At 45.3% G+C, this 12651-nt stretch overlaps 1 protein-coding gene across 1 annotated transcript; it reads left to right on the forward strand.

The window, feature by feature from the left end:
* Nucleotides 1–83: 83 nt before the first annotated feature.
* On the forward strand, nucleotides 84–12583 carry LOC117984433 (WD repeat-containing protein on Y chromosome-like). Its single transcript, XM_034971050.2, has 18 exons — nucleotides 84–452; nucleotides 856–1062; nucleotides 1844–1955; nucleotides 2522–2679; nucleotides 3140–3316; nucleotides 4186–4365; nucleotides 4740–4973; nucleotides 5931–6183; nucleotides 6771–6907; nucleotides 7154–7242; nucleotides 7530–7724; nucleotides 8292–8414; nucleotides 8771–8931; nucleotides 9592–9803; nucleotides 10295–10476; nucleotides 11103–11244; nucleotides 11620–11817; nucleotides 12440–12583. The coding sequence occupies exons 1-18, from the start codon at nucleotides 177–179 to the stop codon at nucleotides 12581–12583; spliced, it is 3180 nt and encodes a 1059-aa protein (XP_034826941.1). The 5' UTR covers nucleotides 84–176.
* The last annotated feature ends 68 nt before the right edge of the window (nucleotides 12584–12651 follow it).

The following is a 12651-nucleotide window of genomic DNA, read 5'->3' on the forward strand; positions in this document are numbered from 1 at the left end:
GACAATTGTCATTTATATGACGTACAAATATTGATGTCAGTCGACCCTGTCATTGACTTTGCATGTTAAAAAAAAGATAACTTACCTAAGTTTATTAGTTACAACTTACAATACTAAATATTTTTGTTATTCATCATTAGTAATCGACTTACCTAGTCAATAAATCACTTAGCAAAATGGCGAATACTAGTGACGTGAAGTCGATCATGTCGATATCTACTCGGTCGGAAGCTAATCTAAGGTCGGAAGGCAGCACGGTGCCGTTGTCGCGTCAGCGCTGGCGAAACGCACCCTTGCACGAAAGGTGCTCCATGGCAGAGATGGTGAAGCTCAAAGAGGCCTTTCAAGAGGCGTACAGAAATAAATTGATGGCTGAGGAATTCAGAAGGCTCTTGCGGACGCTGCTGAACGTGGAATACGATGATGAAGACTTCAACATATTGTTCATGAAGGCAACTCACTAGAGTACCTATTAAAGTTGTAAATTGATGCATTTTGACCTTTTGAGTCTTTACCCTCGCTCCCTAAATTCCTCCCTTCTTTGCCCTTCCTAGTTTAATTTAAGAAACGTCACGAAAATTTAAAAACCAGCGGATGTAAGCTGCGGGCGGAAATGGGGTCCTTATAATTTCAAATGCCATATTTGGTAATAAATGTTAATTATAATCATAATGCCGGTTTCCGACATACCATCCAGTCTTGGCTGAGAAAGGTGTAAGTCTAAAGTGTTCTCCTTCTCCTTTTTGGGCCGCAACATACAAATTAACTCCAAGACCGTGACCATGGCAAGGACAGTAGGTATGCACACTCACGTTGATTCTGGAGGCAACTTAAACTAATCTTAATGGTTGACAGATAAACACGTCTCGTAACGGTGAGATTGACTGGGACGAGCTGGTCTCGCACCTGCTGCTGGGCTACTTCGCCAACGACCCCGAGAACCAGCGCGCCTCGCTGCAGCTGCCCATCATGGGCTTGCCCAGCGTCATGCGCTCGCAGCATCGCCAGTCCGTCTCCAGGATATGCTTCTGCCCGGATGTCTTTAAGGAAAGGGCATTTCTTGTTTTTGGATTTAGATTGGACGCAATTACCGGCAAAGACAACCATGCGATTTAACGTTCCAATACGATGCCGCGTAGAAACGATTAGGGTAGGTAAGGGTTTAATAAAACCTGCCATAACTCTTCCAAATTAGTCTGCTTCCATCTCAGAATGCATTACTCTTTGCCACCAGGTCAAATCGTAGGTCGTCAAATAAATAAATAAACCGGCCAAGTGCAAGTCAGGTTCGCGCAATGTGGGTTCCGTACTACAGTCGTATTTTTTCGACATTTTGCACTATAATTCAAAAACTATGATGCATAAAAATAAATAAAAATCTGTTTTAGAATGTACAGTTGAAGACCTTTCATATGATACCCCACTTGATATAGCCACTCACATCGAAAGTTGAAAATACTAATTATTAGCTCATGACCACAATTTTTTTTTTTTGCGTGATCTAACCCTATTTTCACAGTTTTCAGATTTTTCCCCAGATGTCAGCTATAAGATCTACCTACCTGCCAAATTTCATGATTCTAGGTCAACGGGAAGTACCCTGTAGCTTTCTTGACAGACAGACAGACAGACAACAAAGTGATCCTATAAGGGTTCCGTTTTTCCTTTTGAGGTACGGAACCCTGAAAACAATAATGGATTAATTTGATCCTCCTTGACATGTCCATTAGCAATGGACCTTGCTAGTGCCGGCTATGTGAACGATGAGGACTGGAGTAACTAATATTTATCCGAGGAAACCTGCTAAGCAATATTCCTTATTGGACCTTTTATTTTACTTCAGGATCGAAGCACAGACCCAATGCAAGGGAACTACATGACGGTCAGCCGCGACGGCATGATCAACTGGTGGTCGCTAGAAATGTCTCTGTTACGGACAGCCTACTCCTCCAGCCGTTAGTTGATAATTTTTTGATTCCACCACAGATCACAAGATGCCTAAGTTTACTACAGGGTTTATTTTGTTTTATTTTCAAAATTCTCGCGAGAAACTAGTTTTCAACGGTGACGCAGCTAGAAATTTATTTTCAACGTGATTACTATTACTCAGTTACGTTGGAATTGAAAACTATTTTTCTTGCGTCAAAATTTATGCGAACTATTTAAATTAGTTCCTCCTTCACTTTTCTACCAAAGCAGCTGACATCAATGTGGTCGTCTAACGTTGATATTGAACGGACTTGATTTTGACACCTTAAGGATATGGAAGTTCTTCAGGCTTCGGTTTTCCCCTCCACTGATGACATTGGTATCTACCTTCAAATCAAGAGTGAATAGGCATTTTCTGGGTAAGCACGTTCCACTTCGGGCTGCATCATCACTTACCAGCAAATGTGATTGATTGCAGTCCATTCTATCTATTGCGTCTACTTACAAATATGAAAAAGTTGTATAGTAACTAGGTAAATATTTTCCTCCTTCATTAATCCTCTTTTACCAAAAGGATCGCTTTCCTTACCAGCACACCTGAAGGTACGTACCACCTGGGTGACGGACATGGTATGCCTGCCGGACGTCAACATTGTGGTGACCAGCTCGACGGAGCGCGATCTCCGCTTCTACGACTGCACCGCCAAAACATTCACCCTCAAGATCGTCATCAGCAGTTGGGAATACATGGTACCTACATGATTTTGGCTTCACGTACATAAAAATGACTCTCATACTATTAATTTCGACTGTAATACCTGCGCCAGGCGCTTGTGACAAACAGCAATCAGCAAGCGTGTTTGCGTATGCTTGCCAAAGCTTTGGGGCGGGCGTTCCGATTGGCAGGCAAGTCATCTGTAATATTTGCCGATGCTTGCTGTTTGTTGTTTGCCACAAGAGTGAAGCGCCGGCTTAAGGTTATTGAGCATATCGACATTTTGCGTAGGTACTACATCCGGAAGAATTAAACGTTTAGTGTAATCACTACAGATGACTACAGATTTAAAAAATATAAAATGGGCTTAAGAATCTTCTTTTTTCAACAGAACGATCATGGGGAATGAAAGTTCACCCTATAAAATTAATGATCATTCATGGTAAGTAAATGTTTTTTGAATATAAGTAAGTATAGACCAATTTTGATTAACAGATATGCACAATGCATTACCATTTCAACAAGGATCCAAATGAGCACTCTATTTTGGTATGTGGTGACGTGGCGGGGAACGTGCGAGTGATGACGTTTTCGCCGATAGAGCGGGGCCCGTTCCGCAACCAGGCCGGCCGGCCACTGTTGCAGTTGAGGCACGTGGATCTGCAGAGACGGGTAGGTATTCATCAAGAGTGTATGTGGTGACGTGGTGGGGAACGTGCGAGTGATGACGTTTTCGCCGATAGAGCGGGGCCCGTTCCGCAACCAGGCCGGCCGGCCACTGTTGCAGTTGAGGCACGTGGATCTGCAGAGACGGGTAGGTATTCATCAAGAGTGTATGTGGTGACGTGGTGGGGAACGTGCGAGTGATGACGTTTTCGCCGATAGAGCGGGGCCCGTTCCGCAACCAGGCCGGCCGGCCACTGTTGCAGTTGAGGCACGTGGATCTGCAGAGACGGGTAGGTATTCATCAAGAGTGTATGTGGTGACGTGGTGGGGAACGTGCGAGTGATGACGTTTTCGCCGATAGAGCGGGGCCCGTTCCGCAACCAGGCCGGCCGGCCACTGTTGCAGTTGAGGCACGTGGATCTGCAGAGACGGGTAGGTATTCATCAAGAGTGTATGTGGTGACGTGGTGGGGAACGTGCGAGTGATGACGTTTTCGCCGATAGAGCGGGGCCCGTTCCGCAACCAGGCCGGCCGGCCACTGTTGCAGTTGATGCACGTGGATCTGCAGAGACGGGAAGGTATTCTTTAAGAACCATTAAGTATAATTAGCGCGCACCACGATGCGGTGAGATGCAGTGAGTTTTAAAATCCGTAAATTTGAATTTAAATGTATAAAAATCCGGTGCGGAAATACCTAATTCCGCTGTGTGCGCGCTTCCATTTAGTATATACCTTGGGACTCCAACATCTACTCCACATAGGCATCTTCTAGCTATGATGCTATGATGCTATGATGTTAGTCATCATCATTGATTTCCTTAAGCATGACTGTCTTGAAGAGCAAGCTTATCCTGCAATAAAAAAATCGATTCCAGCCTCGTCTCCTCCCAGAGTTGAAGCTGACGGAGATGAGCCGGGTGCACAGCGACTGGGTGCGGCAAGTGTCGTACTACGCATCGCTGCACTGCATCGTGTCGTGCTCCACGTGCCCTGACGCGCTGCTGATGTGCGACCTCGCTGCCTCCAAGACGTACAACATGTTCCGGGTTGACAAGGTCTTTTTACTTTGTTAAAAACTTTTTGGTTGGATCTTTGACTGAACTACAAACTAGCCTGTTGGTAACTAATAAGGATAGGCCTGAGGATAATGCAGATTGGGGTTTAATAGGCGTTGGGTAACTATAAAAGGAAACGTATAAAGCGAGTCACGATATCAATGAAATGACGAGCATGGCGAATGTGTAGGAGTCCCAAAAAAGTACATTATTAAGTTACATGTTTTCACATCTGCACCCTTGTAACTGGCAACGGTTAAATCTAGTAAACAGAAACTGATTGGCATCAAAGTGCAGCACAAAAGATCTCCAATTAGAAAGATTTTTTATATAAATTCCACTCGAACGAAGCTGGAGTGGGTCCAATGTTCCAGGGTATTCAATGCTTCGTGTTCGACGAAGACGCGCACGTGCTCGCGACGGGCGGGCCCGACTGCGCGGTGCGCGTGTGGAACCCCTTCGTGCCCAGCAAGGCCAGCGTGACCTTCCACGGCCACCACGCAGGCATCACGGCGCTCGTGCTGCAGAACAACGGCCAGCTCGTCTACTCACTGTCCCGAGACCGCGTCATCAAGGTGTGGGACGTGCAGGGACATGTTTGCGTGCAGGTGAGAAAGTTAGTGTAACTTGGCATAACTACCTACTCGACTACTCCATTTGTTACCAACGGCTGCTTTCTTACTTCGGGCACATTATCATGCGGCGTGGCCCGTGGGAATAACAGTCTAGAGAAGCAGAGTGTTACGGGCAACACTGAGGGCAGAAGAAGAAAATGCCACTCATCAACAACATGGTTTGACCGACTGAAGCAGTCCAATTTGTGCCAGTTTGAAGGAATGACCGTAGAGAGAGAGAAGATTTAGCGAACGGCGCAAGCTTATATAGGTATCTCGATGTCACCACCGTCCGAGGAAAACCTTGGACGACGGTGGTGGCATCGAGACCGTGGAGACTGTGGTGGATCGATGGAGGAGGTGGTGGTGGATCGAAGTCTTTTAAGAGTTACGGTGGATTGGGTTATTATTATTATTATTTATTTATTATTTAATTAGAACGGCCATAAAGCCATTTACTTTACACTAATTAAACTACGAGTACAAACTAACATAAACATACTTACAAAAATTGTTAAAATTATAAATTTAATTTTAAAAAGCAAAATTATAAATTTTCACAAAAGTGCAAGATTTGACCCATGAGGTCAGCCCATTTGTCAGCGAGGGGATTATGAATTTATGACGTCAAAATATTAAGACCATGAAATATTTTTGAACTCATTACCATTCTTACTTACATACCAAACACCTAAGTGTTTTGACGGAAAGGCAACTACTTAGTTTAGAATTCATTTTTACAAATTAAATATAGGTACCTACCTATATTTAATAGGTTTTTATATAGGTACCTACCTATCAATCATATCATATTTAATCATAGAGATCTACGAGTAAAACTTTCTTCTGACCAAATTATCGAGTACTTAGATAGCGGTTAGTAAACCGCTACTTAGATAATCAATAAGACCTTAGATAAGAATGATCATCATTCATTTCCACTTGTCACAGACCTACATCGACATCCCATCCCAGATCGGCGAGCGCACGCCCATCTCCGCAGTATACAACCCCGCAACTCGCGAGTTCATCCTCGCAGCCATCAAGATCGCAGTGATAGTCCTCGACGAACAACTGAATGCCCAACACACGGACGGGTTCACGCACTCGCGCGCGGTCGCCAAGGTGCTGTACAACCCGCTCTTCAAGGTCGTCATCACATGCGGCATGGACAGCATCATCATCAACTGGGATCCAGTCACAGGTCACTTCCATACCATGCTTCAACTTTTAGTCGATAAACATCGGGAATCTAGTTATTTTATAGTCTTTTACTATTACCTACTTAGTAGTAGGTATCTTTTACTTATCATACTACCTAGTAAGTATATATCATCAAAGTTAGGGGTTGGATGTGCCCAGGATCGAACCCCTGACTTTCTTAGTTAGAGGTTGACGTGTCAACCGTTTTCCAGTAGGGTATCACCACTCCACTAGGCTATCACCGCTTTGTCACTCTAGTGGGGGCTACTTAATGTTCGTCCATCGTAACTTGTCGCGTGAGAATATGTTGGCACCATTACAAATCACACAATAATAAGCCCTAACTTCTAAGCAAACAAAGCAATGACAATGATGCCAATATATTCTCACGCGTCAAGTTTCGATGAACGGACAATACTACTTTTGGTGTGAGGTCGCCATTCGGACACCTTGAGACCTCATAGTTTTCGAGGGCTTAGTTTGAAAGCTAAAAGTTAGGAATAAATAAATGCCACATTATCCACGTGGACTATTTGGCTTCAATGTTTTCAGTCCTGACTCATGAGTGAGAGATGACTCCAATCGCAGGTAAGCGCAATGTGCTGGTCCGCGACGCCCACACGCGCCTGCTGCACGGCGAGCTGATCCCCGTGGAGATCACGGCCGCTTGCTTCGACCCTGGCTACCAGCTACTGCTTACCGGCGCCAGAAACGGCACGCTTAAGGTTACCTAATACCTATTATGTTTTCTTCATTTGGGGAGGAGGGAAATCCTTATGGATTCAATTCCTCGAACGCATTGACGGTTCCCCTAAATCCTGTAATAAATGTTTATAGGCAGCGAAAATCACTTAAGTTCAGGTGAATAAAAAGATTCTCAATTGACTCGCTATTCATTCTCTGAAAGCAGTTTTCTTAGCTGGCTATAAGTAACTAAAGTGTTTTAAATAGAATATAGTATATTTTTGTAGGTTTGGAACTTCAACACGGGCCTATGTTTAAGAAGTATGGAGATTGAACATATGTGTGAAGTTACTAACTGCTTCTGGGTGGAAGGAAGGTTATTTCATTTGCTATAAATAAATATCAAATAAGTAAGTACCTACTTAGGTAGGTAGGTATAGGTTTTCGTAAAATGGCTTCTTCCAAATTAACCAATCAGCAACACCAGACATCATGTCGGAAAACAAATGAGAACAAAAAACCGTCAAAACTAATACGTTTTGTGAATAAGAACGAAATTTATCGCGACACAAAACAAGTTTAGGGTCTGAAATAATTAATCAGTCTATCATCATCAAGAATATAAAACATCCATGATCTCAAAGATCTCAAAAAATGCAATAGGATCTTAGCAGTGGGCTGGAACCGCCACGTCACAGAGTTCGAGGACTCGGGCACCAGCTCCAGCGGCAAGGCGTGGGAGACGAGGCACTCGGACGACGTGCTCGCGGCGGCCGTGCGCGCGCCGCTCACGCTCGTCACCGCCTCCTACAACTCGGAGCTCATCTTCTGGAAGCTCGAGACTGGCCAGCCATACAGGTATGAAGGCTTAATGAAGGTATGAAGATTAACTCTGTTTTTTGATGCAAAAGATTTACGGATGCCTGGGATAGGGCTAACTAAATGGCACAAAGTGTTCAAATAAATGAACTTAACTGCTTCAATTGACTGCCTAACATAATATAGGTAGATAAGGGGCCTCTGTCTGGCTCACCAGACATGTTAGATATCACAAAGGGACAGCACCTTCACTGCGAAGGAAATATTGTGTTATTCTGGCATGTCTTGGTAGCTTTGAGAGAAATTTTGTAACTCCAACTAATAATTATTATTGGGCAAGCTTCATAGCCTTTGACTGTAATCTCACCTGGTAAGACATGATGATGCCGTCTATGATGGAAGCGGGCTTGCTTGCTCGGGGAGTTGCTTAGACATGTTGCTTATTCCCGTTGAGTAACACCCCCGTGAGCAACACTGTGACTCAACGGGAATTTTTTGGAAATGTTGTCCCGTTGAGTACCACTGTTATTCAATGGGAATTTTTGGTTTAGACGGGTAGCGGTACAGGGAGTTGAAAAGCTGATGGTTATAGTAATTATTCCACAGGCATTTCTCATGCACGGACCCCATGTTGCGTATAAAGTTGAAGTACAGCAAGCGCCCCGCCTCGCCGCAAGCCGCGTCAGTGGCGACCGCTCGACGCAGCATGTCCACAATAAGGCAACCGAGGTAATTTAATTGCTTAGCTTATTCCTACACAGAAATACAATGTTGCAACAGTTGTAATTTTTGTAGTTTGAAAAAAAACATTTTTATTTACTTAAATGTAGGTAAGTATCAGCCCCCCGATTGTGTAAGAAAACCGTTTAATTCATCGTACTTATTTAATCGTAATCGACAGCAAAATCGGTTTTTTCGGAAAAATTAATGATTAAGTATCAAAATGACACCCATTTCTAAAGCCAAAAAGTAATAAATTAATTGCTCTTGCCTACTTATACTAAGTGTCTGTAGATAATATATACCTACTCGTATCTCCGGAGGAAGCCTGGACATTTTATTACTGCGAGTGCATTTTTTGGCAGCAAGAGCGGTCGCGAGTTGATCGACTCGTCGGCTGCGATGCAGAAGGCGCGCGCGCGTCGCGTGTCCACGGTGACACTGCCGGCGCGCGCGCAGAACATGCGCCAGCTCGCCTCGCACGCAATGATCTTCCTCACCACCCGGCCCTGCCACATGCGCGTCGGTTGGTACTCCGCGCGATCAAATGGCTTTCATTGTTAGCTCTATCCATTCATAATCATCGTCATCAACCGATAGACGTCTACTGCTGGACATAGGTCTCTTATAGAGACTTTCACACGCCATGGTCTTGCACCGCCTGAATCCAGTGGCTGCCTGCAACTCGCTTGATGTCGTCCATCCACCTAGAGAGTGATCTTCCAACGCTGCGGTTCTCGGTAGTTCTATTCGTTAATCTGAGGGTTTTTTAAGGATAATCATGCGGTGGCTTCCTAAATTCCTCCGCATAAAACTTGACTAAACGCGGTTTTGATCCTGGGGTCTTCAGCGACTATTTTGGGTATTATTATAACCGGGACCGATGGCTTAATATTCTCGCCGGGACACAAAAAGGTTAAATTTGGAGTTCCACAGTCATTATCTAGTTACTCTGACTTACATTTGACTTTGGTCAAAGTTACTTACAATCGATTGGTCACAACTTAGCCAAACGGATTCGCACCAGAAAAACCCACGGAAAACCACATATTGTGATGTGCACGTATGTTGTACAGATATGCATTACTCAGATACTCAGTTTTATACAATACGTCGCAACTGAAGCCTGCCCGCAAATAAACCCAGCAGGAGATCATCGCAACCTTCAGACTACTGGATATTTCAGCGTCCCTCATAGTAAGTCTGGAGAATGGGCAGGTGCAGTGCTGGTCGGACCACCCGGCCGGCGGGCTGCAAGGTGCCTTCCAGGGCATCCACAACACCGGGGACTACGTGTCCGCCTTCGCCACGGACATCGACAACGACTTCCTCTTCGCTGGCACCACTGTAGGGTACATCAAAGTTTGGCTTATGAAGAACTATCTCGTAAATGAACAGGCAAGTCAACAAAGTTTTGAATTTCATAAATTTTTCCTCAAGTTACTTGTCAGAAACTAAAGTTAAAAAAGGTGACGAAACCAAAAAAAATTTATAAATTGCGGCGAAATTGAAAAAGGCCTTCCGCCATGACTTGACAACTGTGTAACGATCACAATCGCCTACAATATTAGCTGACACGCTTTAACTATAATATTTGCTTAAATGCACAGTTGGAGGTGGTTGGAGCAACAATTACAAAAATTCAGCCAGTTGTTACAATAGATTTTAGGCAGGTATATGGTAAATATATTTGAGAATCACAACTTTTGTATTAAAGATGGTGTGGTGAGCTTCCTATACGAGAGGTAGAGCTAGCTTTTCATTTTATAAGATAGGCTTGCCCTTGACGACAATCGTGGAAAACAATGACTATGTATAGAACTATAGACGCTAGGTTGAAGGACATAAGACTTTTGCCCTAAATGCACTTTGCTAATCACATTGTCCAGGTGCACGTGAACATGCCACAACTACGGCTGATGTTTCCGTTCCTGTGGCGCGACCGCATAGAGGGGCGCGCCAAGCGCAGCGTGCGCGACCAGCCCCTGCCCGTGCTGCTCAACAGCTACCGCGCTCATCTGCGCTGCGTCACTGCGCTCGTTTACATCGACGACCCTCGGCTCGTGCTCAGGTTTACTTCTCTTGTCAGTGCTTCTCTGAGTAGCGAGCGCAGTCAGCTTGATATGCCGCGCTCCTGTCTTTCAAGAGGCAAAACAGTCGCTACAGCTCGTTCAGCTTCACGCAATGCTACTCGCCTACTATACGAAACGATGTTCTCCTGCAGGCTGCAGTCCTGACTTCTGACTGGATTTCGGTCACACCAACCAATCTCAATGGAGACACAGACTAGTCAACTACACATACGATGGGATGTATGCAATACTCTGTAATCCTTCACTCTTATTAGTCCGATGGGAGAAGATCAAGGGCTTTATGTGCTTCCTGAGGTATAGAAGTGTAACATCGCCAATTTCTGATCAAGATCAAGATGCTATTGAGAATTTTTTCCAATAACTTTTTTAGCCACACAAGAGCAAAGAAGCAGATTCAGATTGGTGCATTACTCATGAATCATGATTGCAATGTTATCGCTTCAATTACTTAATATGATAATTACCTAGCTATAAGATTAGGCATAACTTTTCAGCATTTCCTGTTTATTTACGTTTGCAACGTAACTGAATTTGTGGTAGGTAGGTAAGAGTATCTTGTGCTGGATAGTTTTATGTATTAACTTATCGTTTGTCGTGGGGGCAGTGGTTCGTCGGACTACAGCGTGCGCATGTGGCGGCTGTCGGGCGAGTACCTGCAGACGCTGGGCAGCTTCGTGCCGTGGAGCATCGACGTGACGCGCTTCCCGCCCGACGTGCGGAAGGTGGCCAGCTTCACCACCTTCAAGGTAGCTATATACTGTACCTACTACTTTCGTCCAATAAGTTCAATGATCTTTGTCAGCCCTAGGCACAGACCACGGTATCTAGTGCTTTAGTCTAAAAGTGTGCTGTAAAATGTTCACTTTTAAGTCGAAATAAAATAAAAAAATAAAAATGAGGGATAAGGGATAAAATTGTTTAAAATGGAAGCATGCTAACTTCTGGATCTCTAGCTGGCTAATTAAACTATAGCAAGTGCAGTATGGGACATGAAGGTAGCGGGAAGTGGGTGGATGAGGAAGGTGGAGGACCGAGTGTGGTGGCGCGCTCTCGGGAAGGCCTATGTCCAGCAGTGGACGCGAGCAGACTGATTGATGTATTATCAGGTCAGTGGTGCGCAGGTGTGGCGCGGCGGCTGGGTGTCGCGCTTCGTGCCGGGGCAGGCGGCGGTGGACACGCTGCGGGACATCACCGCGCGCGAGCTGCGCACGCGCACGTTTGGCGCGCCGTGCGCCGAGCCGCTGCTGGGCCGCCACCTGACGTTGCCGCGCCGCCCCGAGCCGCAACCGCCGCCCAAGCTCAACGACTCGCTCCCGACGGTTCGTATAGCTACAGCCTGAAGAGATACTTTCATATTCAAGCAGGCCGGGCTTCCTTAGTCACGTGACGCGAGAAATATACGTACGTAGGTATACCACACATACGGTGGCGCGCCGCTGACACGGCTCTTCTTACGGAGATACGGAGATTCCTATCCTATGCAGTCACGACTTACGGAATAAAAATGTCGCTAAGTTGTCAACAGATTACAGATAGATTGATTTGGTTATATTATTATAAGATAATTAATTTTAGGCGTAGTTTTTTTAACCGTTGCTACCTTAAATTTACTTGCCTACCCCATACTTATTTACCTTTGTAGTTACCTAACTTGTACCTATTGCGAATTTCTTGTCTACTACTGTCTAATATAACTAAGTATATTACAATTGTATCACTTTTTCATGGTTTATTGCAGTCGCAAGCCTTTGGATTTGGAAGTACAGTAGGTACTACTCGGCAGGAAATATTGTCTAGAAAATCTGTCCTTGAGCCCGACATACCACATAGAACGTCACGTATGAGTGACAGAGACAGCGCTCTACGAAGCCGAAATCTCTATCTAAAGGTCGATGTACAATATTTTCTGCCGGCTACTGTGATGTGTGTGTGTGTCGTTAGATCCCGCTGTACGCGCACCTGCGCATGGCGTCGACGCAGCCGGTGCGGCGGCCGCCCACGCCCGAGCTGGTGCGCGCCACGCGCGTGCGCCGCGACGCCGCCGCGCGCGCACCACGCACGCACTTCGAGGACGCCGCGCCTTGAGCTGCGCGACACGTGCGCGGTGCGGCGTCTCACCCGACTATTACGTCTACTCTTCCAATTATAACGAT

The sequence above is a fragment of the Maniola hyperantus genome, chromosome 8, assembly GCF_902806685.2.
Source record: "Maniola hyperantus chromosome 8, iAphHyp1.2, whole genome shotgun sequence".
NCBI lineage: Eukaryota > Metazoa > Arthropoda > Insecta > Lepidoptera > Nymphalidae > Maniola > Maniola hyperantus.

Excerpts from the sequence above, each read along its gene's own strand:
- LOC117984433 (XM_034971050.2), top strand. The coding sequence starts at position 177 with ATGGCGAATACTAGTGACGTGAAGTCGATCATGTCGATATCTACTCGG. Across the intron at positions 453-855 it reads TCAACATATTGTTCATGAAG|ATAAACACGTCTCGTAACGG; the intron begins GCAACTCACTAG and ends AATGGTTGACAG. Across the intron at positions 3,317-4,185 it reads ACGTGGATCTGCAGAGACGG|CCTCGTCTCCTCCCAGAGTT; the intron begins GTAGGTATTCAT and ends AATCGATTCCAG.